Raw genomic sequence first — 24,411 nt, forward strand, 5'->3', positions numbered from 1 at the left:
CACTGTATTTGTCTTGTTCAAATAATGGCAATGTGAGAGAGAAGGGCGTTTCGGAGGGCTTGGCCTTTCTCTGAGTAGAACTCCGTTTCAGAGACGACGAGTCTGGGAGGGCTTCGAATAGCGACTCCAAGTCCAAATCCAACCAAGTATGTCAATGCAAAAGAGAACCGTTTTTAATATAGAGCAACGGACAGACAGAGAGAGCGAGAGAGAGAGAGAGAGAGAGATAGACTGAGATCAACAGACATAGAGACCTAGATGGACACTGATCGACAGAGCAGCCACTCCGAGATCGACAGAGGGACCGAAATCGACAGAGATCGACGGAGAAGAGACCCACATGGACACAGACAGACCAAGATCGCTGGAGACAGACCGAGATAAATAGGGATCGACAGAGAGAGACAGACATCGACGGAGAATAGGCCGACATCGACACAGAGAGACCAAGATCGATAGCCAGAGAGAAAAAAACCTTTGATTTGCGGCGGCGGTCCCAGTGGAGGTGCCGATCTCAGAAGGCTGTGAGCACCGGAGGCCACCGACGCTTGGGTGGTCAGCGGGGGTCACGAACCCTTTCATTTGTTCAGTGGTTGTCCCAATTTGTTTATGAACACTTCGAAATGAACACTTGATGTTACTCCTTTTGTGTTTACTACGAATACTTTGAAATGAACACTTGATGTTACTCCTTCTATGTTTACGAACATTTTGAAATGAACGCTTTGTTACTCCATTTGTGGTTATGAACACTTTGAAATGTTACTCCTTCATACTTTTCGTGAAAATACTTACACCATTTTTGAAAAGTTACTCCTTTTGTTCAAGAAATTGTACCGTTTGTGAGCGGCAACTTAAAGCTTCGTCGGAAGTCACTTATAGCATTTGTGATAAAAAAAAACATAAAATTTACACATTTTGCTTAAGCTTACACCTTTTCGTGGCAGGGCTTACACCATTTTTGAAAAGTTACTCCTTTTGTGTAAGAATTTTTGGCATAACATTTATACTTTAACTTCCAACTTACACCTTTTGTGAAACCCCAACTTAAAGCTTTATTCGGAAGTCACTTGCACCATTTGGGAAAAAAAAAATCATCAAATTTACACATTTTTCTTAAGATTACACCTTTTCGTGAAAATACTTACACCATTTTTGAAAAGGTACTCCTTTTGTGTAAGAATTTTTGGCATAACATTTATACTTTTTCTTCCAACTTACACCTTTTGTGAAAGAGTGTATAAGCACAAAAGGAGTAAATGTTATGACCAAAATTCTTACACAAAAGGAGTACATTTTCAAAAAAGGTGTAAATATGTTACCAAAAAGGTGTAAGCGTAAGCAAAACGTATAAATTTCATTAATTTTGTTTTTCATAAAAGGTATAAGTGACTTCCGAAGATGCTTTAACTTGGTCCTTCACAAAAGGTGTAAGTCGGAAGAAAAAGTATAAGTGTTATGCCAAAAATTGTTACACAAAAGGAGTACCTTTTCAAAAATGGTGTAAATATGTTCCCAAAAAGGTGTAAGCTTAAGCAAAATGTCTAAATTTTATGAATTTTTTTTTTCACAAATGGTATAAGTGACTTCCGACGAAGCTTAAGTTGGGCTTTCACATATGGTGTAAGTTCGAAGACAAAGTATAAATGGTATGCCAAAAGTTCTTACACCAAAGGAGTAACTTTTGAAAAATGGTGTAAGCACTTCCACGAAAAGGTATAAGCTTAAGGAAAATGTGTAAATTTGATGTATTTTTTTTTCCACAAAAGGTGTAACTTCGGAGAAAAAGTATAAATCTTATGAAAAAAATTGTTACACAAAAGGTTTAAGTTAGGCTTTGACAAACGGTGTAAGTTCGAAGAAAAAGTATAAATCTTATGCCACAAAGAGATGTCAGTAACTTCGCAAAACGTCTAAGTTCGGTTTTTTCCCCCGAAAACCTGTAAGTTCCTAAAATCCAATCACACAGTATTTGTCTTGTTCAGATAATGGCAATGTGAGAGAGAAGGGCGTTTCGGAGGGCTTGGCCTTTCTCCCAGTAGAACTCCGTTTCATACAAGACGAGTCTGGGAGGGCTTCCAATAACGACTCCGAGTCCAAATCCAACCAAGTATGTCAATGTAAAAGAGAACCGTTTTTAATATAGAGCAACGGACAGAGAGAGAGAGAGAGAGAGAAATAGACTGAGGTCAACAGACATAGAGACCTAGATGGACACTTATCGACAGAGGGACCGAAATCGACAAGATCGACAGAGAAGAGACCCACGCTGGAGACAGACCGAGATAAACAGGGATCGACAGAGACAGACCGACATCGACACAGAGAGTCCAAGATCGATAGCCAATCTTTCAAAAAATCTTTGCTTTGCGGCGGCGGTGCAAGTGGAGTTGCCGATCTCAGAAGGCTGTGAGCACCGGAGCCCACCGACGCTTGGGTGGTCAGCGGGGGTCACGAACCCTTTGATTTGTTCAGTGGTTGTGTCAATTGGTTTACGAACACTTCGAAATGTTACTCCTTTTGTGTTTACTACGAATACTTTGAAATGAACACTTGATGTTACTCCTTCTGTGTTTACGAACATTTTGAAATGAACCCTTTGTTACTCCTTTTCTGGTTATCAACACTTTGAAATGTTACTCCTTCGTTAATATATTTACACCATTTTGGAAAAGTTACTCCTTTTTTGTAAGAATTGTTGGCATAAGATTTACACTTTTTCTTCGAACTGACAGTTTTTGTGAAAGCCCAACTTAAACCTATTTCGGAAGTCACTTATACCTTTTGTGAAAAGATAAATTCATTAAATTTACACCTTTTGCTTAAGCTTATACCTTTTCGTGGAAGTGATTATATTTTTTTTGAAAAGTTACTCCTTTTGTGTAAGAATTTTTGGCATAACATTTATACTTTTGTGCTTATATACACTTTCACAGAAGGTGTAAGTTTGAAGAAAAAGTATAAATCTTATGAGGAAAATTATTTCACAAAAGGAGTAACTTTTCAAAAAAAATATAAGCAGTTTCACGAAAAGGTATAAGCCGAAGCAAAAGGTGTAAATTTGATGAATTTATTTTTTCACAAAAGGTATAACTAACTTGCGAAAAGCTTTAACTTGGGCATCCACAAACGGTATAAGTTCGAAGAAAAGCTATAAAAGTTATGCCAAAAATTTTTACAGAAAAGGAGTAACTTTTCAAAAAAAATATAACCACTTCCACGAAAAGGTATAAGCTTAAGCAAAAGGTGTAAATTTGATGAATTTATCTTTTCACGAAAGGTATAAGTGACTTCCGAAAAGGTTTAAGTTGGCCTTCCACAAACTGTGTAAGTTCAAAGAAAAGGTATAAATTTTATGCCAAAAATTGTTTCACAAAGGAGTAACTTTTCAAAAAAAATATAAGCACTTCCACAAAAAGGTATAAGCCTAAGCAAAGGGTGTAAATTTGATGAATTTCTCTTTTCACAAAAGGTATAAGTGACTTCCGAAAAAGGTCTAAGTTGGCCTTCCACAAACGGTGTAAGTTCGAAGAAAATGTATAAATATTATGCCAAAAATTCTTACACAAAAGGAGTAACTTTCAAAAAACAATATAAGCACTTCCACGAAAAGGTATAAGCTTAAGCAAAAGGTGTAAATTTGATGAATTTATCTTTTCACAAAAGGTATAAGTGACTTGCGAAAAAGCTTTAAGTTGGCCTTCCACAAACGGTGTAAGTTCGAAGAAAAGGTATAAATCTTATGCCAAAAATTCTTACACAAAAGGAGTAACTTTTCAAAAAAAATATAAGCACATCCACTAAAAGGTATAAGCTTAGGCAAAAGGTGCAAATTTGATGAATTTATCTTTCCACAAAAGGTATAACTGACTTCCGACAAACCTTTAAGTTGGGCTTTCACAAAAGGTGTAAGTTCGAAGAAAAGGTACAAATGTTATGCCAAAAAATCTTACACAAAAGGAGTAACTTTTCAAAAAAAATATAAGCACTTCCACGAAAAGGTATAAGCTTAAGCAAATGGTGTAAATTTGATGAATTTATTTTCTCACAAATGGTATAACTGACTTCCAAAAAAGCTTTAAGTTGGACTTTCACAAAAGGTGTAAGTTCGGAGAAAACGTATAGATCTCTGCCACAAAGAGATGTAAGTAACTTCGCAAAACGTCCAAGTTCCGTTTTTTTTGTAAGTTCCTAAAATCCAATCACACTGTATTTGTCTTGTTCAGATAATGGCAATGTGAGAGAGAAGGGCGTTTCGGAGGGCTTGGCCTTTGTCCCAGTAGAACTCCGTTCCAGAGAAGACGAGTCTGGGAGGGCTTGGAATAGCGACTCCGACCCCAAATCCAACCAAGTATGTCAATGTAAAAGAGAACCGTTTTTAATATAGAGCAACGGACAGAGAGAGAGAGAGAGAGAGAGAGAGAGAGATAGACTGAGATCGACAGACATAGAGACCTAGATGGACACTGATCGACAGAGGGACCGAAATCGACAGAGATCGACAGAGAAGAGACCCACATGGACACCAACAGACCAAGATCGCTGGAGACAGACCGAGATAAACAGGGATCGACAGAGAGAGACCGACATCGACACAGAGAGACCAAAATCGATAGCCAATCTTTCAAAAAACCTTTGATTTGCGGCGGCAGTGCCAGTGGAGGTGCCGATCTCAGAAGGCTGTGAGCATCGGAGCCCACCGACACTTGGGTGGTCAGCTGGGGTCACGACCCTTTGATTTGTTCAGTGGTTGTGTCAATTGGTTTATGAACACTTCGAAATGTTACTCCTTCTGTGTTTACTACTTTCAGATGAACATATGTTACTCCTTCTGTGTTTACGAACATTTTGAAATGAACCATTTGTTACTCCTTTTATGGTTATCAACGCTTTGAAATGTTACTCCTTCATACATTTCGTGAAAATGTTTACTCCATTTTTTAAAAGTTACTGCTTTTGTGTAAGAAATGTTGGCATGAGATTTATACTTTTTCTTCCAACTTACACCTTTTGTGAAAGGCGAACTTAAACCTATTCGGAAGTCACTTATACCTTTTGTGAAAAAAAAAATTCATCAAATTTACACCTTTTTCTTAAACTTATACCTTTTCGTGGAAGTGCTTATATTTTTTTTCAAAAGTTACTCCTTTTGTGTAAGAATTTTTGGCATAAAGTTTATACTTTTGTGGTTATATACTCTTTCACAAGAGGTTTAAGTTTGAAGAAAAGGTATAAATCTTATGCCAACAATTCTTACACAAAAGGAGTAACTTTTCAAAAAAAATATAAGCACTTCCACGAGAAGGTAAAACCTTAAGCAAAAGGTGTAAATTTGATGAATTTATCTTTTCACAAAAGGTATAAGTGACTTGCGAAAAAGCTTTAAGTTGGCCTTCCACAAACGGTGTAAGTTCGAAGAAAAGGTATAAAAGTTATGCCAAAAATTGTTACACAAAAGGAGTAACTTTTCAAAAAAATTATAAGCACTTCCACGAAAAGGTATAAGCTTAGACAAAAGGTGTAAATTTGATGAATTTATCTTTTCACAAAAGGTATAAGTGACTTCCGAAAAAGGTTTAAGTTGGCCTTCCACAAACGGTGTAAGTTCGAAGAAAAGGTATAAATCTTATGCCAAAAATTCTTACACAAAAGGAGTAACTTTTCAAAAAAAATATAATCACTTCCACGAAAAGGTATAAGCTTATGCAAAAGGTGTAAATTTAATGAATTTATCTTTTCACAAAAGGTATAAGTGACTTGCGAAAAAGCTTTAAGTTGGCCTTCCACAAACGGTGTAAGTTCGAAGAAAATGTATAAATCTTATGCCAAAAATTCTTACACAAAAAGAGTAACTTTTCAAAAAAAAAATATAAGCACTTCCACGAAAAGGTATAAGCTTAGGCAAAAGGTGTAAATTTGATGAATTTATTTTTCCACAAAAGGTATAACTGACTTCCAAAAAACCTTTAAGTTGGGCTTTCACAAACGGTGTAAGTTCGAAGAAAAGGTATAAATTTTATGCCAAAAAATCTTACACAAAAGGAGTAACTTTTCAAAAAAAATATAAGCACTTCCACGAAAAGGTATAAGCTTAAGCCAAAGGTGTAAATTTGATGAATTTATTTTTTCAGAAATGGTATAACTGACTTCCAAAAAAGCTTTAAGTTGGACTTTCACAAAAGGTGTAAGTTCGGAGAAAACGTATAGATCTATGCCACAAAGAGATGTAAGTAACTTCGCAAAACGTCCAACTTCCGTTTTTTTTGTAAGTTCCTAAAATCCAATCACACTGTATTTGTCTTGTTCAGATAATGGCAATGTGAGAGAGAAGGGCGTTTCGGAGGGCTTGGCCTTTGTCCCAGTAGAACTCCGTTCCAAAGAAGACGAGTCTGGGAGGGCTTGGAATAGCGACTCCGACCCCAAATCCAACCAAGTATGTCAATGTAAAAGAGAACCGTTTTTAATATAGAGCAACAGAGAGAGAGAGAGAGAGAGAGAGAGAGAGAGAGATAGATAGACTGAGATCGACAAACATAGAGACCTAGATGGACACTGATCGACAGAGGGACCGAAATCGACAGAGATCGACAGAGAAGAGACCCACATGGACACCGACAGACCAAGATCGCTGGAGACAGACCGAGATAAACAGGGATCGGCAGAGACAGACCGACATCGACACAGAGAGTCCAAGATCGATAGCCAATCTTTTAAAAAATCTTTGATTTGCGGCGTCGGTGCAAGTGGAGTTGCCGATCTCAGAAGGCTGTGAGCACCGGAGCCCACCGCGCTTGGGTGGTCAGCCGGGGTCACGAACCCTTTGATTTGTTCAGTGGTTGTGTCAATTGGTTTATGAACACTTCGAAATGTTACACCTTTTGTGTTTACTACTTTGAGATGAACATATGTTACTCCTTCTGTGTTTACGAACATTTCGAAATGAACCCTTTGTTACTCCTTTTCTGGTTATCAACGCTTTGAAATGTTACTCCTTCGTTAAAATATTTACACCATTTTGGAAAAGTTACTCCTTTTGTGTAAGAATTGTTGGCATAAGATTTATACTTTGGACTTTTTCTTCGAACTGACACCTTTTGTGAAAGCCCAACTTAAACCTATTTCGGAAGTCACTTATACCTTTTGTGAAAAAAAAAATTCAATAATTTTGCACCTTTTGCTTAAGCTTACACTTTTTACTGAAAATACTTACACTATTTTTAAAAAGTTACTCCTTTTGTGTAAGAATTTTGGGCATAACATTTATACTTTTGTGCTTATATACTCTTTCACAGAAGGTGTAAGTTTGAAGAAAAAGTATAAATCTTATGAGAAAAATTATTTCACAAAAGGAGTAACTTTTCAAGAAAAATATAAGCAGTTTCACGAAAAGTTATAAGCCGAAGCAAAAGGTGTAAATTTGATGAATTTATTTTTTCACAAAAGGTATAACTGACTTGCGAAAAAGCTTTAAATTGGGCATCCACAAAAGGTTTAAGTTCGAAGAAAAGGTATAAATCTTATGCCAAAAATTTGTACACAAAAGGAGTAACTTTTCGAAAAAAATATAAGCACTTCCACGAAAGGTATAAGCTTAAGCAAAAGGTGTAAATTTGATGAATTTATCTGTTCACAAAAGGTATAAGTGACTTCCGAAAAAGCTTTAATTTGGCCTTCCACAAACGGTGTAGTTCGAAGAAAAGGTATAAATCTTATGCCAAAAATTCTTACACAAAAGGAGTAACTTTTCAAAAAAAATTTAAGCACTTCCACGAAAAGGTATAAGCTTATGCAAAAGGTGTAAATTTAATGAATTTATCTTTTCACAAAAGGTATAAGTGACTTGCGAAAAAGCTTTAACTTGGCCTTCCACAAACGGTGTAAGTTCGAAGAAAATGTATAATCTTATGCCAAAAATTCTTACACAAAAGGAGTAACTTTTCAAAAAAAATATAAGCACTTCCACAAAAAGGTATAAGCTTAGGGAAAAGATGTAAATTTGATGAATTAATTTTTCCACAAAAGGTATAACTGATCGACAGACTGAGATCGACAGACATAGAGACCGTTTTTAATATAGAGCAACGGACAGAGAGATAGAGAGAGAGAGAGAGAGAGAGAGAGAGAGAGAGATAGACTGAGCTCAACAGACATAGAGACCTGGATGGACACTGATCGACAGAGGGACCGAAATCGACAGAGATCGACAGAGAAGAGACCCACATGGACACCGACAGACCAAGATCGCTGGAGACAGACCGAGATAAACAGGGATCGACAGAGACAGACCGACATCGACACAGAGAGACCAAGATCGATAGCCAATCTTTCAAAAAACCTTTGATTAGCGGCGGCGGTGCCAGTGGAGGTGCCGATCTCAGATGGCTGTGAGCACCGAAGCCCACCGACGCTTGGGTGGTCAGCGGGGGTCACGACCCTTTGATTTTTTCAGTGGTTGTCTCAATTGGGTTTATGAACACTTCGAAATGTTACTCCTTCTGTGTTTACTACTTTCAGATGAACATATGTTACTCCTTCTGTGTTTACGAACATTTTGAAATGAACCCTTTGTTACTCCTTTTCTGGTTATCAACGCTTTGAAATGTTACTCCTTCATACTTTTCGTGAAAATGTTTACACCATTTTTGAAAAGTTACTGCTTTTGTGTAAGAAATGTTGGCATGAGATTTATACTTTTTCTTCGAACTTACACCTTTTGTGAAAGGCCAACTTAAACCTATTTCGGAAGTCACTTATACCTTTTGTGAAAAAAAAATTTCATCAAATTTACACCTTTTTCTTAAGCTTATACCTTTTCGTGGAAGTGCTTATATATTTTTTTAAAAGTTACTCCTTTTGTGTAAGAATTTTTGGCATAACATTTATACTTTTGTGGTTATATACTCTTTCACAACAGGAGTAAGTTTGATGAAAAAGAAAGTATAAATCTTATGAGAAAAATTATTTCACAAAAGGCGTAACTTTTCAAAAAAAATATAAGCAGTTCCACGATAAGGTATAAGCTGAAGCAAAAGGTGTAAATTTGATGAATTTATTTTTTCACAAAAGGTATAAGTGACTTCCGAAAAGTTTTAAGTTGGGCTTCCACAAACGGTGTATGTTCGAAGCAAAAGGTATAAATCTTATGCCAAAAATTCTTACACAAAAGGAGTAAGTGTTCATAAAAGGTGTAAATGATTTATACTTTTCAGTAATCAGTTACGCCTTTTTCTGAAATTCCTTACGCCTTTCTTGAAAATTTATACTTTTCTTGTGACCATTTACACCTTTAGTCATATAATATATTATTTTATTAATTTACCTGGAAAGTGACCTGCTTAGCAGGTCACCAATGTGTAAGTTTCCAAATATTTTGATATAACCCAATACATATAAATGTGTAAATGCAAAATAGAAGGGTATAAGTACCTTGCATACCATATGCAAGGCACACATGAGAAAAGTCCTATTATTTATGAAAATTTTAATATAATGATGATATCTATGGCTATTGATATGCAAATATAATTAATTTTAATAAAAATAAAAAAGTTATTGAGTTGTTAGTTACATTTGACATGTAGTGTTCATTCTCTATGTGTTTTTTTATTATTGTTTGGTGATATTACATGTTAATGATGACGTGGTATAACTTTTATATTGAATTTTTACGGATATTTTGTATAAACAATTATTTTATCATTATATAATTTATTTTAAAACTTTATATTCATGAATTTTTTTAATATTGTCCATAATACACTAATTACAAATAATATTTAGCTTATTTGCTTCTAGTTTTTAGAAAACAATTTCCAAAAAATTTTATATTTTTTTCCTTATTTTAATGTTTTCAATAATTTTTTTTTAATATTTTAAGCAATTTTTTTTTTAGACACACTTAACATAAATATACCTAAAAGTATAATATTTGTAAAAAAATCTTTAAAAAATACACTAAATACCAAAAAATATATAAATAATATGAAAATTCAATACATTTTTAATATTTTTGTGTATTTATTAATTTTTTAAAATATTTTTTCACAAATATTTTACTATTTAGATACATATTTAATTAATGTGTATCTAAAAAATAAAAAAATTTGTTTAAAATTTAAAAAATATTCACTAAAACTAAAAAAATACGAAAAATAAAAAATTTAGTTTTCAAAAAACTTAAATCAAACACACTGATCATTTTTTTTTTCTTGAAGTTAATAGTAAAAATTTATGTGAAATTTTTTTATAAAAAATTTTAATATTATAATTAATAAATATTCTTTCTAATTTAATTTCGATCTGAAGATCGAAGATCAGTACTAAATCATGCAGATAGGGACACCCACACACCGAAACAAGATAGGGAAATGATCAAATCCAACTTTCAGAAAAATCAACGACGGAAAAGGGACAGAGAAGGAGGTGCCTTCCCAGAAAAGTGGGACTCAATATATGAAAAATTACAATAATTGTCTGGCTATCACCAATGGACGACAGAGTTCACTCAAGGGTTTAATAGCATAGCAATCTGTTTGGTCAATTGTTTATGTTTAAAGTTTGGATTAAAGTCATTTTATATAATTGGGAGTTTTTTTGATAAATTCATTTTCTAAGAGTTTTATTCCATCCAACTCATATTCTTTTTGACTATTCTATTAGGTCCAATTTGAGATAAGAAGACTAAAATACCATTTTCATCTACTTATGTTCCATTTAGTTCACATTATTTTCTTATGTTTCAATAAGTCCTATGGGTGACATAATTACCAAAATACCCTTAATGTGAATGTTCACACCGTCAATATAAATGTTTATATCGTCAATGTGTAGGGGCCCGACTCATGTCGATCCTCGTGGGTGCCCGAAAAAATTCGAGTCGGGCCGGGCCGGCCCACAAGCCAAAAAAATAAGCCCGACCCGCCCCGTTGATAATATGAATATTCACATTGACAAGTTAACATTCACATTGATAGGAATGTAAAATTGGCCTGTGGCCCGTGGGCGGCCCGAAACCAGCCCGTCGCCCGGGGCGGGCTCGGGCTGGCCCGTTCACAATATGAATATTCACATTGACATATTAACATTAACATTAACATTGACAAGAGTGCAAAATTGGCTCATGACCCGTGGGCAGCCTGAAGCCCGAGCCCGAGCCTGGCCCGGCCTGACCCGTTGACAATGTGAATATTCACATTGACATGTTAACATTCACATTGATAAGAGTGTAAAATTAGCCAGCGGCCTGTGGCCGACCCGAAACCCGCCTGCGGCTCGTGAGCTGCCCTGGGCGGGCCCGGCCCGACCCGTTGATAATGCAAATATTCACATTGACATGTTAACATTCACATTGATAAGAGTATAAAATTAGCCCGCGCCCCGTGGCTGCCCAAAACTAGCCCATGGCCCGTGGGCGGCCCGGGGCGGGCCCGACCCGGCCTGTTGACAATGTGAATATTCACATTGACATATTAACATTCACATTGATAAGAATGTAAAATTGACTCGCGTCCCATGGGCGGCCCGGGGCGAGCCCGGTCCGGCCCGTTGACAATGTGAATATTCACATTGATAGGAGTGTAAAATTAGCCCGTGGCTCGTGGACGGCCCGAAGCTCGCCCACTGCCCAGGGCGGGCCCGGTCCGGCTCGTTGACAATGTGAATATTCACATTGACATATTAACATTAACAATGATAAGAGTGTAAAATTAGCCCGTGACCTGTGGGTAGCCCGAAGCCCGACCCAGGGCCGACGCGGGCCCGGCCCGTTGACAACATGAATATTCACATTGACATGTTAACATTCACATTGATAAGAGTGTAGCATTAGCCCGTGCCCCGTGGCTGCTCGAAACACGCCCACGGCCCGTGGGCAGCCTGAGGCGGGCCCGACCCGGCCTGTTGACAATGTGAATATTCACATTGACATGTTAACATTCACATTGATAAGAGTGTAAAATTGACTCGCGTCCCATGGGCGGCCCGAAGCCCGTGGGCGGCCCGGGGTGGCCCGGGTTTGGGTCCGGACCTCCCCCGAGCCGCGGGCGAGCTTCGGGCAGCGGACAAGTTTTACACTCCTAACAATGTTAATGTTAACATGTCAATGTGAATATTCACATTGTCAAGGGTCGGGCCAAGCCTGCCTCGGGCTGCGATCGAGTTCGGGCCGCCCACGGGCTGCGGGCCAATTTTACACTCCTATCAATGTGAATGTTAACATGTAAATGTGAATATTCACATTGCCAACGAACCGGGCCCGCCCTGGCCCGAGGTCGAGCTTCGGGTTGCCCACAGGCCACGGGCCAATTGTACACTCTTATCAATGTAAATGTTAACATGTCAATGTGAATATTCACATTGTCAACAGGCCGGGCCGGGCCAGCCCCGGGCCGCTCACGAGCCATGGACGGGTTTCGGACAGCCACGGGGCGCGAGCTAATTTTACACTCCTATCAATGTGCATGTTAACATGTCAATGTGAATATTCACATTTTCACGGGTCGGGCCAAGCCTGCCTCGGGCTGCGGTCGGGCTTCAGGCCGCCCACGGCTGCGGGCCAATTTTACACTCTTATCAATGTGAATGTTAACATGTCAATGTGAATATTCACATTGTCAACGGGCCGGGCCGGGCCGGCCTCAGGCAGCGGGTGGGCTTTTGGTCGTCCATGGGCCACGAGCCAATTTTATACTCTTATCAATGTGAATGTTAACATGTCAATGTGAATATTCACATTGTTAACGGGCCGGACCGGGCCCGCCCCGGGCCGCCCATGGGCCGTGGACGGGTTTCGCGCTGCCATGGGACGGGAGCCAATTTTACACTCCTATTAATGTGAATGTTAACATGTCAATGTGAATATTCACATTGTCAACGGGCCGGGCCGGGCCGGGTCGGGCCCGCCGTAAGCTGCTGTCTAGTTTTATACTCTTATCAATGTGAATGTTAACATGTCAATGTGAACATTCACATTGTCAACAGGCCGGGCCGGGCCCGCCCACGGGCTGTGGGCAGGTTTCGGGCAGCTACGAGGCGCGGGCTAATTTTACACTCCTATCAATGTGAATGTTAACATGTCAATGTGAATATTCACATTGTCAACGGGCCGGGTCGGGGCCGCCCCAGGCAGCAGGTGGGCTTTTGGCCACCCATGGGCCGCGGCCCAATTTTATACTCTTATCAATGTGAATATTCACATTGTCAACGGGCCGGACCAGGCCCGCCCCGGGGCGCCCATGGGCCGCGGGTGGGTTTCGCGCCGCCACGGGATGGGGGCCAATTTTACACTCCTATTAATGCGAATTTTAACATGTCAATGTGAATATTCACATTGTCAACGGGCCGGGCTCGCCCTGGCTTGCGGGCAGGTTTCGGGCTGCCCACGGGCCAATTCACATTCATATAAATGTGAATTTTAAAATATGAAAATTCACATCATTAAATTGCTAATCGTTGAAAAAATATTTATAAGGGTATCAAAATTAAATATAAGGGCATAAGTGTCCAAGAAAATAGTGTAAATCAAGAAAATAGACTTTATGGAATAAAACTATACATACATGGGACTAAATGGGTTAAAAAATTCCTTCATGGACTTCTTGGGTTAAAACACTTCTAAATTGGACTTATCAATAAAAATCCCTATATAATTTATGGTATTTCAATGCTATTTTAACTATTCATTGTAAAAGATTATTGTTGATCTTATTAGGATTGAGATTTTTTATTGATAAATCCAATTTAGGGGTGTTCTATCCCAATAAGTCTACAAAGGAAAGTTATAACCTAGTTAGTCCCATGTGTTTATACTTTTATTCCATAAAATCCTTTTTTCTTGATTTATATTTTTTGTTAGACTATTATACCCTTATATCTATTATTGATATATATTATATACAAGAATGATATACATATTTCCCTCTGTTTTTGTTGTGGTAGGGTTTCGTTCCTATAGAAGAGAAGACGACGATACAGAGTTTGTGGTAATGTTTCATAGCGGTAGAGTTTCATTCCTGTAGGAAAGAAGATGATGACTCAGAGTTTGTGCTTTTGTTTTTTCTGTTATAGTTACTATTTCAGTCGAAAATCAAAGGAAAATAGGAGGATTTGAATCGAAGGAATAGATGAGATAACTTACAAACTTGTTCAGTCGATTGATTGAAACCCACATTCGACTGGATTGAATCAAAGAAAAGAGGAGATAGACGAGTTTGTGCTCTGTTTCTGGTTTTTCTGTCAATTAGTGTGAATGTTCACATTTCATACTGTTCTTCTTTCAGATGATGTTATTCTTTTTCACAATTGTTAAAATTATCGCCCATCAAGTGTTTGATTATATGTTCAAATGAGAAATTCAGCAGAAAAAGTTGTTCCCATTGGAAACATCTCCAGTTATATTTGTTTGAGTTAGTGAACATGATTCTGTTATTGTCATTGTCATTAATTTTGATTTTTTTGTTATTGGATTTCAATGTAGTAATGATTTTTTGAGATTGGTAATGTGTCTGGTATAAAAATGATGTAAATGTTCATATTATTAATCAGTGTTAATATTCATATTAATTTGTATTGAAAATTGATCATGTGAATATTAAACACATTCATGTGAATATTCACATCTCCAGTGATATTTGCTTGGGTTAGTGAACATGATTCTGTTATTGTAATTGTAATTGATTTTGATTTTTTGTTATTGGATTTCAATGTAGCAATGATTTTTGAGATTGATAATGTGTCTGATATAAAAATAATGTAAATGTTCATATTATTAATCAGTATTAATATTCACATTAATTTGAATTGAAAATTTGTAATTGTGTTATCAATTGATGTTAATATTAGTCACACACCCATATAATATTGAATGATGAATATGTTTTCGCTGTGTTCATTACCACTGTGACAATGTAATGTTAAGGTTCACATCAATATTGCATCAAATTACACAATCACAAGCCTCAACTTTCATTTTGAATATAGACATGATGTGAATATTCACATTCATATGAATGTGAAGGTTCATATGAATTCTGGAATATAGATAAATGTACTATGATTTCAAAGTATTAATTACTAATATGGAATGATGATATTAAAGTTTAAATCAAAATTGTATTGCCCACATATCATATTAAGCCAATGATTATGTGTATATTGTAACATTCCTATTTTTGAATATTTTAATCTGAATTAGTATAAAATAGTTAAATTGATACTTGGAAAAGAATATTTAATTTTATAATTATATATATCCAAATGTAAGTTAATTAGGGACCATAGTGTTTAATCAAAACAAAAAAAAAAAGATGACCTATGTAATTATGTCAACTCATGGGCCATAAGGTAATAAGGCCTAAAGGGTTGCATGAGCTGTCCCTTTTGGTTATCCATTAATCAATGAATCTATATAGGGAAGAAAAGTGGCATTGCCTTAGGCAAGCAACGTGGTAACCACCCTGCAACGTGGGAGGTCTATCAATAGGATAATTATAGTAGCGACGGCAAGAAGCTTGGTATAAATAATGAATTGAGCTCATAACCTGGGAGCAAGGAAAAGGAAGAGCGAGAAAGTAAACTAGCCAGAGGTGAAAAAACCAGAGCAGAAGAAGAATAAGGAGGAATTCATATTAGAGTTATATTATTATATCTTAAATTATTATAATATATTTTATGTATGTTTTGATTTATTATAATTTATTTTATATAAGTATTATATTTTAGAAGTTATGTTTTATAAATATTTCAGTTACGTGGATTAATTTCTGAACTCTATTTGTTAAAATAAAATCCATGGATATGTTTGTTTATATTTTGAAGAATATTTGACTATGACCTTATATACAATTATGTTTTGTAAGTACCACCACAGGAGTCCCACGCCTTAGGGGACTTAAATAACCATTGGTCTCTGTTTGGTCACTTTGTAGGCCTCCGTTGTCATGGATCCATTGACCCTTTGATTTCTGGTATGGAGTAAAGTGTTGTACGGAGCTAAGTGCTATACTATTGTGAGAGCCACCTCTAGAGTTCGTACGAGTCACCTCTTGAGTCTATGGATCTGTTCTATTCTGTTCAGTACCGTAGTTATGGTTATTTATTTACATAATCTCAATTTTGCTACTTAAATTATTATTTGTTTAGACTAAGTTATCTTAAATATTTAAGTTACATAACTATCCATGGTTATTTTGTATCCCTTATACTCTTGGCATAATATTTTTTACTCTGCCATGTGCTTATAGTTGTTTACCAATTTTCAGGAAAATAATACAATTCAGAAATAGCCTTTGGAAAATCTTAGACGCGAGGCTGCGAAATAGACCCACAAAGCACTTTTATGATATTTTTTCTATGTAAATATCGACCTTTTTGGTCAATAAATTTTGTAATAAAAATAGAAGCTCCGATGATTATTTTGGTACTCTCACTTAAATATTATTTCCGCTCGCATTTATTAATTTGTTCAAGAATTGGCCGAAGGTAACCTCAGTTACTGGCTATCACGATACTTAATCCTTGGGTACGGGGAGCGGGTCGTGACAACATAATTGTAAAACAGCTAACAACAATGTGAAGGTTTACATCGATTTTTTAATCTCTAAAAATATGACTACATCAGCATTGCATAAACCACAAACCATCATTTCTGTGTGTACACAAACATGAAGTGTACATTTATGCACAATTAGATTATTGATGTGAATGTTAATATCACGAATAAAACATCAAATAAATTAATTTAGTTACATTAAGACGATGGTTATGTGTACATAATTATAAGACAACATAAACCAATATGAATATTAACATTGACTTTCTAGTAGCAAATATTATAACAACATGTCATTGTATCTTATTAAGCACAATCAAAATAACTAATTATTATTCTTTTGTCTAATGTATTCTAATATTTACAAAATCGCAAATGATGTGAAATTCATATTCATATTTTTCTCGCCGATGTAAACTATGTCTTTTGATGCCTTGTACGTCTCTAGCATACATGCGATGACATCGTTGAACTTCATGCATTTGTTAAAGTCAACTTTACCAATCCTCAACACATCAAACAACTGCCAAAATGGCATTTCCTTCAAACAATCCAGCTGAGGATCTGAGAACTTGATGCTCGTCATCAGTTTCACTAACCCAATGATGTTAGATCGGTAGTTGACCTTTTTCATATTCACTTTCGGGGGGTTGGCTATTTGTTCAAGTTTGTCTTTGACGTGGAACTGTTCTCTTTTTCTTTTGCCACGAAATCTATGAACAACATATGTTTGTTCAATTAGAAACAAATTTACTGTTAATGGTCACAAATGGTAAATCATAACAAGTGCAAACTATATGTGCTGTGAATAGTTGAATGATGTGACCATGGTTGCATTGAGCAAAATCATGATGTCAATATTCACATGAACACTATACAATATAGGATAAAACAATAAAAATCAAATACATGGTGTGAACAATCACATGGATCATATATCATGTCATTAGTTCATGTGTTTGAAAAATGAACAAAATTTTGGGAGTTTAAATTATTTGATCATAATCAACAATTCCAACAAAGACTACATCCAAAAAATTGGAGGAAAATAACAGATGAAATATGGAATAATAACATATTATAAATATTAAACCAACACGATGTATACATGATGTTAATCTTTACATCATTACATTATATATTTGACTGTGAATGTTCACAGCCAAATATGTCGTGTGAATATTCAATGTGAATGTTACAATGTGAATATTAACATTATGTTCAGAATGTGAATATTAAAATTATGTTCATAATGTTACAATGTGAATATTAACATGATGTTTATAATTTAATTATTGACATTATGTTCAAAATGTTACAATGTAAATATTACTATGATGTTTAGAATGTGTATATTGACATTGATGTCACTCAATAACAAGTGAAACAATAAGATATTATTATTTACAACATGCCTACAAGAATTCAGATGTAACCAAAATAGGGTTGAAAACCATCCAAAGTTTGGTCTATAATTATTTCATGACCATCAACAACCAACAACACCAACAAGTTTGACATTGACACAAGGGAAAAGATAATGAGTGTTTTACAAAATAACAACACATGACAATTTAAAACAAATAAGTCATTACCAATATTTGACAATCTGATGCAAATATTGACACTATGTATAATGGGATTCACATTGAACCAAAAGAGGGTTGGCAACCATCAAAGATAAGGGGCTCTAATTTTTTTATAACCATCAACAAACAATAATACCAACAGCTCCGTAAATATTTACATCATATTCCATTAATGTCGGAAGGTGAATATTGACATTATGTTCACAATGTGAATGTTGTCATTGATGTCAGAATGTGCATATTAATATTATGTTCAGAATGTGCATATTGATATTATGTTCAAAATGTGCATATTGACATTGATGTTAATCAATAACAAGTGAAACAATGTGATATTATTTACAACATGCCTACAAGAATTCACATGTAACCAAATCAGGGTTGGCAGCCACCCAAAGTTTGGACTGTAATTATTTCATAACCATCAACAACAAACAACACCAACAAGTCTGACATTGACACAAAGGAGGAGATAAGAAGTGTATTACAAAACAATAACACATGACAATTTAAGACAAACAAGTCATTACCAATATTTAACAATCTAATGTAAATATTGACATTATGTATAATGGAATTCACATTGACCCAAAAGAGGATTGACAATCATAATGTGAATATTGCCATTGATGTTCATAATGTGAATATTGCCGTTGATGTCACAATGTGAATATTTACATCATATTCCATCATATTTTTTGGTGAAGATTGAGGTTCTATGGACATCAACAATCAACAATACCAATATTGATAGAGTGAAAAAAACTAGAGAGTTCATTACCAAATCACAACCACAAACAACATTAATAACAAATGAATGTAATATTCAACAAAAAAATAAAGATTAGCAGCATGGACAAAGAGTGAAAATAGGAAGTTCATTCCAAAATCAAATCCAAAAACAACAATAATAATGTAAATATATACATTTGTGATTACATTATGTTATCATTGACTGAAAAACAGAGGGGTGAAAAGGAATGTAAATATATACATTGATGATTACATTAGAAGTTGAATATCTACATTATATTTATAATGTGAATATTGACATTGAAGTAGATATTTACATCAATGTGAATATTTACACCATATTCACATCATATTTGATCACTTTGCAAATATTGTACAGATTATGTATAATAGAACACATATTGAACCAAAAGAGGGTTGACAACCATCCAAGATTAGGTGCTCTAATTGCTTTATAACCATCAACACGCAACAATACCAACAACTCTGTAAATATTTACATCATATTCCATTGATGTTAGAAGTTGAATATCTACATTATATTCATAATGTAAATATTGGCATTGAAGTAGATATTTACATCAATGTGAATATTTACACCATATTTACATCATATTTGATCACCCTTTAAATATTGTATAGATTATGTATAATGGAATACACATTGAACTAAAAGATGGTTGACAACCGTCCAAGATTAGGGGCTCTAATTGCTTTATAACCATCAACACGCAACAAAACCAACAACTCTGTAAATATTTACATCATATTCCATTGATGTTAGAAATTGAATATCTACATTATATTCATAATGTGAATATTGACATTGAAGTAGATATTTACATCAATGTCAATATTTACACCATATTCACATCATAGTTGATCACCCTGTAAATGTTGTACAGCTGTCAATATGATGTTTACATCATATTCTATCATATTTCAATTTGGGGGGAAATTAGGGATTCTATGGACATCAACAATCAGCAATACCAACATTGACAGAAGGAAAAAAACAAAGAGTGAAAATAAGGGGTTCATTACAAAATGAAATCCAAAAACAACAATAATAACAAGCGCAATGTAAATATATACATTTGTGATTAGAATATATTATCATTATTTGAAAAACAGAGGGTGGAAGGATGGTGCTTGCCTTTGGTCCTCATTGTGGGTGGGATATGTAAATCGACGGTCGGTGAGAACCTAGGAAGAACAAACCCCAATCCTTTCGATGTAAATCTTCGCAGTGGTGTGTTGATGTGGAATAGTAGTGGCCGACGATGGTTAGTGGTGGTGGACGACGGTGGTGAGGCGATGTGAAATCTAGGGCTACGATTTGGAAATTTTTTGGTGCCAACGATGAGTTTTTTGGGGGGAATGAATGTGTTGTGGAGTGAAGAGATGGAATAGGAACGGTTGAGCTTTCAGAATAGAGTATGTGCGGGAGAAATGGAAGGAGGATATTTTGGTCTTACTACATTGAATGGGACCTAATGGAATAATAAAAAATGATTTGGGTTTATGGTATAAAAGTCTTAGAAATGAGATTTATGAATAAAGTTCACATTTTGTTAACATAAGATAAATGTTAAATATTTTTTAAAAAAAAAAAAAACTACACATTCTGCATAAAATAAAAAGTATGTATAATTTTTTAAAACTAGTTTAACATGGGATGAATCTTGATTTTCATCTTCAAAACAAAACAACATATAGATTGTTCAATTGTTTTATTTTATTTTTTAACAATGCTGAGAAGTACTTTCAAAATTAGTGCTAAGCAAGTGCATTTGGGATATTAGTTAACAAAAATTTATTTATCTTTATTTGATAGTCAATACATAAAAATTAGGAGTTGAACCTTTTTCTTTTGTGCAAGAATTATGGGTAGAGTAAGAGGTGTAAATCTGGCCCGGCCGGGCCCGGCCCATTCGAGCTCGGGCCAGGCTCGGCCCACATCGGGCCTCGCGGGCTCCCGTCAAAAAATCGAGCTGGGTCGGGCCGGCTCACGGGCCAAAAAACTAAGCCCAGGTCCAAGGGTATTCGGGCCTGGCCATTTTTTTTTATTTAAAAAAAAAAAATTTACCAAAATTTTATTGTTTTTCACTTAGGGCGGGCCGGGCCCTAAGCGGGCCGTAAGCGGGCCGATGGGCTAAGCCACGGGCCAGGATGGGCTTCAAAACAATGGCCCAGGCCCTAGCCTAGGGGCTCGAGCTGGGCTCGGGCTTGGGCCCAAGAGGGCCTAAACAGGCCGGGCCCATCTCAGACCACGGGCGGACTTCAGGCCACTGGCCATTTTTACACCCCTAGGTAGAGTCCCTTAGAAAAACCAACCCTTACACATGGGCTAAAAACCTTGTTGCTGTCGGTAACGAAAGTAGTCCATAGTCATTAGGCTTTTACACGGTTGTTGTATATTGGGTCATAGACAGGCAAGATTGGATCAGTGGTTTTTTTGCGAGTGTTATAGGTCTGTTTATGTTGAGCGATAAAAATTAGGGATTTTTATAGGCCAGTCCTGCTTTCAAGGGTTATTACCCAATAGGTCCTTAATGGAGACTTTTTTACCTATAGGTCCTGAACATTTTTGTTTATTCCATTTTTGCCCTCAAATTTTTATACTCAGATCTGAACATTTTTGGTCCTTCAAGGGTGTAAACACAAATTTTTCTATCATGCAATTAAGAAGCGAAATAAATGCACAAATAAGTAATTTTATTTGATTATAATAAATGGGTACAATTCTTTATGGTTTACTCTATTACAAAAGAACAAATCCTCTGATTCGATCTCTGAAATGGGTTGCAATCCAACGACTGTAGAAGCTTGTTGTTGAATCGAACAAGTTGATGGATTTCTTCAAGTCTTCAAATGGAGAAACTTGGAGAAGAAAGGCTTGATCGAGGGCTTGAATGGATTGATCTCGTACGAGTCTTGAAATGATCTCTTTGAAAAGAGAGACCAAATTTGTATTTGTAACTTAAAAAGATTGATACAAGTTTGGAGTGCTTGATAATCCTTTCTTTTAAATTTGAGGAATTTTAGAGAGAATTTTAAGAAAAGAATTTGACAGAGTCTCAAGATTGCTTTGGAGCTTGCAAGACCATTAGCCAAAGAATGTCCCTTTCTCTCTAATGAGAGCCTCTATTTATAGGCTTAGGAGGGGAGGGTTAATTTTGGAAACACCAAAATTCATCCTAATTTCCAAGAAACAAGCAATTTATTTCTTATCTTATAGACATGATTTGCATTCAAATTTAAATTTAAATTTGAATTATTCCACTAAATTTTGATAAAATATTTTTATGGGCCCCACTCATTTGGGTTGACCCAATTGTCAAAATAAGTTACTTTTCTTTTGGTGTGACCCACAATTTAAAATGGGTTAAGATCCATAATTTTAGTAGGACCCATATTCATTTGAAAATTTGACCATCTTAAGAAAATTTATTTTCTTTGATTAATCAGACGGTGATCAAGACACATGAAAATTTAAGTGTCTACAAATTGCCCCCACTTCAAGATTCTTGTTTGATGCTTGCTTGCTAGCATCAAAGGTGAGGTTTGAAGTAGTTTGGTCATATTCATGAGGTAAGAATTTTAATTATGGAGCAAATGTAATGACTAACCATGCATTGTCTCAAAAATAAGGAAGAGTGTGATCCTTTTAATATAACCTTAACCTTAAGGAGCAAGTGTTTTTTTTTTGTTTTTTTTACTGTGCGTGATCAACCCTTTATCCTCATATGGAAGGTAATACCAAGAGAGCTGCTAGGGTTTGCACAGCTCTAAAACACTCATATTTATAACAGCACCATCATTAGGTCCAGACACACTTTCAAACGGCAACCACTAAAGCATAGAGATTGTGAAACAGATTACTAGAGTACTGACGGTGAGTCTTCTTATACATCAATTCCCATTTAGTAGCTTTATATATACACACAAACTCTTTGATGATAACTAAGCATGACATCACCTTACTGAATGTGATCATCAAAACCCCTGATGTGAATATCTTTAACTACTATAAGCAACACAAATTGGTAGGTAGCCTACAAATATATTTATATTTTATGAATTGGTAGGATGTATGCAGATTTTAATTCGTAATCTATATATATATATATATTGGGAGGGGGGTGTCTGCACAAGCTACGCAATTTTTTTATTTTTTTGGTGCATGCGCAAGCATGTGTAACACAAATTAGTGGCCTATGTATTTATGAATCAACTATTTGAGGCTTGCATTGGGTTTTTTTTTTTTGGTAGCCTCATTTGGAAATTGTATTTTATTATTGTTTGTAAGAATAATTGAGTAATATACTCCACTACCCTTTCACCATAATTGGTTATTTTGACTTATGTAAGGGGATGTGCCTATTGAGCTAGTCACCTGAATATTGAGCTAGTGAAGTAGACACTTCCACCACTACCCATTTGACCATAGGTGTTTAGTTTAACTTATGCGAGGTAATGCATCTATCAAGCTAGCCGCTTTGATATTGGGCTAGTGAAGTAAACATTTCCACCACCACCCATTCGACCATAGGTGATTAGTTTGACTCATGTGAGGGAATGCGCCTATTGAGCTAGCCACTTGGATATTGGGCTAGTACAGTAGACACTTCCACCACCACCCATTCAACCATAGGTGATTAGTTTGACTTATATGAGGGAATACGCCTATCGAGCTAGCCACTTGGATATTGGGCTAGTGAAGTAGACGCTTCCACCACCACCCATTCGACCATAGGCGATTAATTTTGACTTTTTTGGGAGAATGCGCCTATCGAGCTAGCCGCTTGGATATTGGGCTAGTGAAGTGGACACTTCCACCACCATCCATTCAACCATAGGTGATTAGTTTGACTTATGTGGGGGGAATGTGCCTGTCGAGCTAGTCACCTTGATGTTGGAATAGCGAAGTAGACACTTTCACCACCGCCACCACCCATTCGACCATAGGTGATTAGTTTGACTTGCGTCATGATCATGTATCATATACGTCTCTCCACAATGCATGCATTTTTTAATTTTTTTTAATTGCTTGGCTTTGTCACTCAGTGATGGTGTACTTCAATACTTTCAAGAAGGGATATTTGACCATTCTTGAAGACTCCAGTGACGCTATTGAGGAGGGGACTACTCTTCCAATTCGCCTTCCTTTCCTTGGTGCTTGGGGCTTGAAGTTCGAGCTGATTAATGGTTCTTTTCATTTGGCACAATGGGCTCGTGAGACTTCATGTCAATTGGTTGAAGGCCTGTCTCACTCTAGGGTTTTATTATTAAAGTTATCTAACCATGAAGACATTAAGGATCTTAGTTCATTTTCTACCCTTGGAAGTGCGGTTCGGGCTCAGAATGTGGCATGGGGCTCTATTTTCAAGGCCATAACAGAACCTTCTTGTTGTGAAGGATATTGGGAGTGGTTAAATGATGCACTGGGGCAACACTGTGAGGTACTACAATATGCTGGCATTTACGATGCAATTTATGTCTCATTATTCTCGTATGACT

At 36.0% G+C, this 24,411-nt stretch overlaps 1 protein-coding gene across 1 annotated transcript in view; it reads right to left on the reverse strand.

Annotated features, from left to right (window-relative positions):
- Nucleotides 1–23,882, reverse strand: part of LOC145822262 (uncharacterized) — a 34,989-nt gene extending 11,107 nt beyond the window's left edge. Inside the window, exons 1-2 of the mRNA XM_082918882.1 lie at nt 23,800–23,882; nt 17,048–17,259 (exon numbers count right to left, since the gene is read on the reverse strand). Of these exons, the coding sequence (XP_082775008.1) occupies nt 17,048–17,259; nt 23,800–23,882 (295 nt within the window). The remainder of the gene's footprint in view (nt 1–17,047; nt 17,260–23,799) is intronic.
- Nucleotides 23,883–24,411: the final 529 nt, after the last annotated feature.

This window comes from Camellia sinensis, chromosome 3, assembly GCF_055761805.1.
Source record: "Camellia sinensis isolate YWXY chromosome 3, ASM5576180v1, whole genome shotgun sequence".
NCBI classification, from domain to species: Eukaryota; Viridiplantae; Streptophyta; class Magnoliopsida; order Ericales; family Theaceae; genus Camellia; species Camellia sinensis.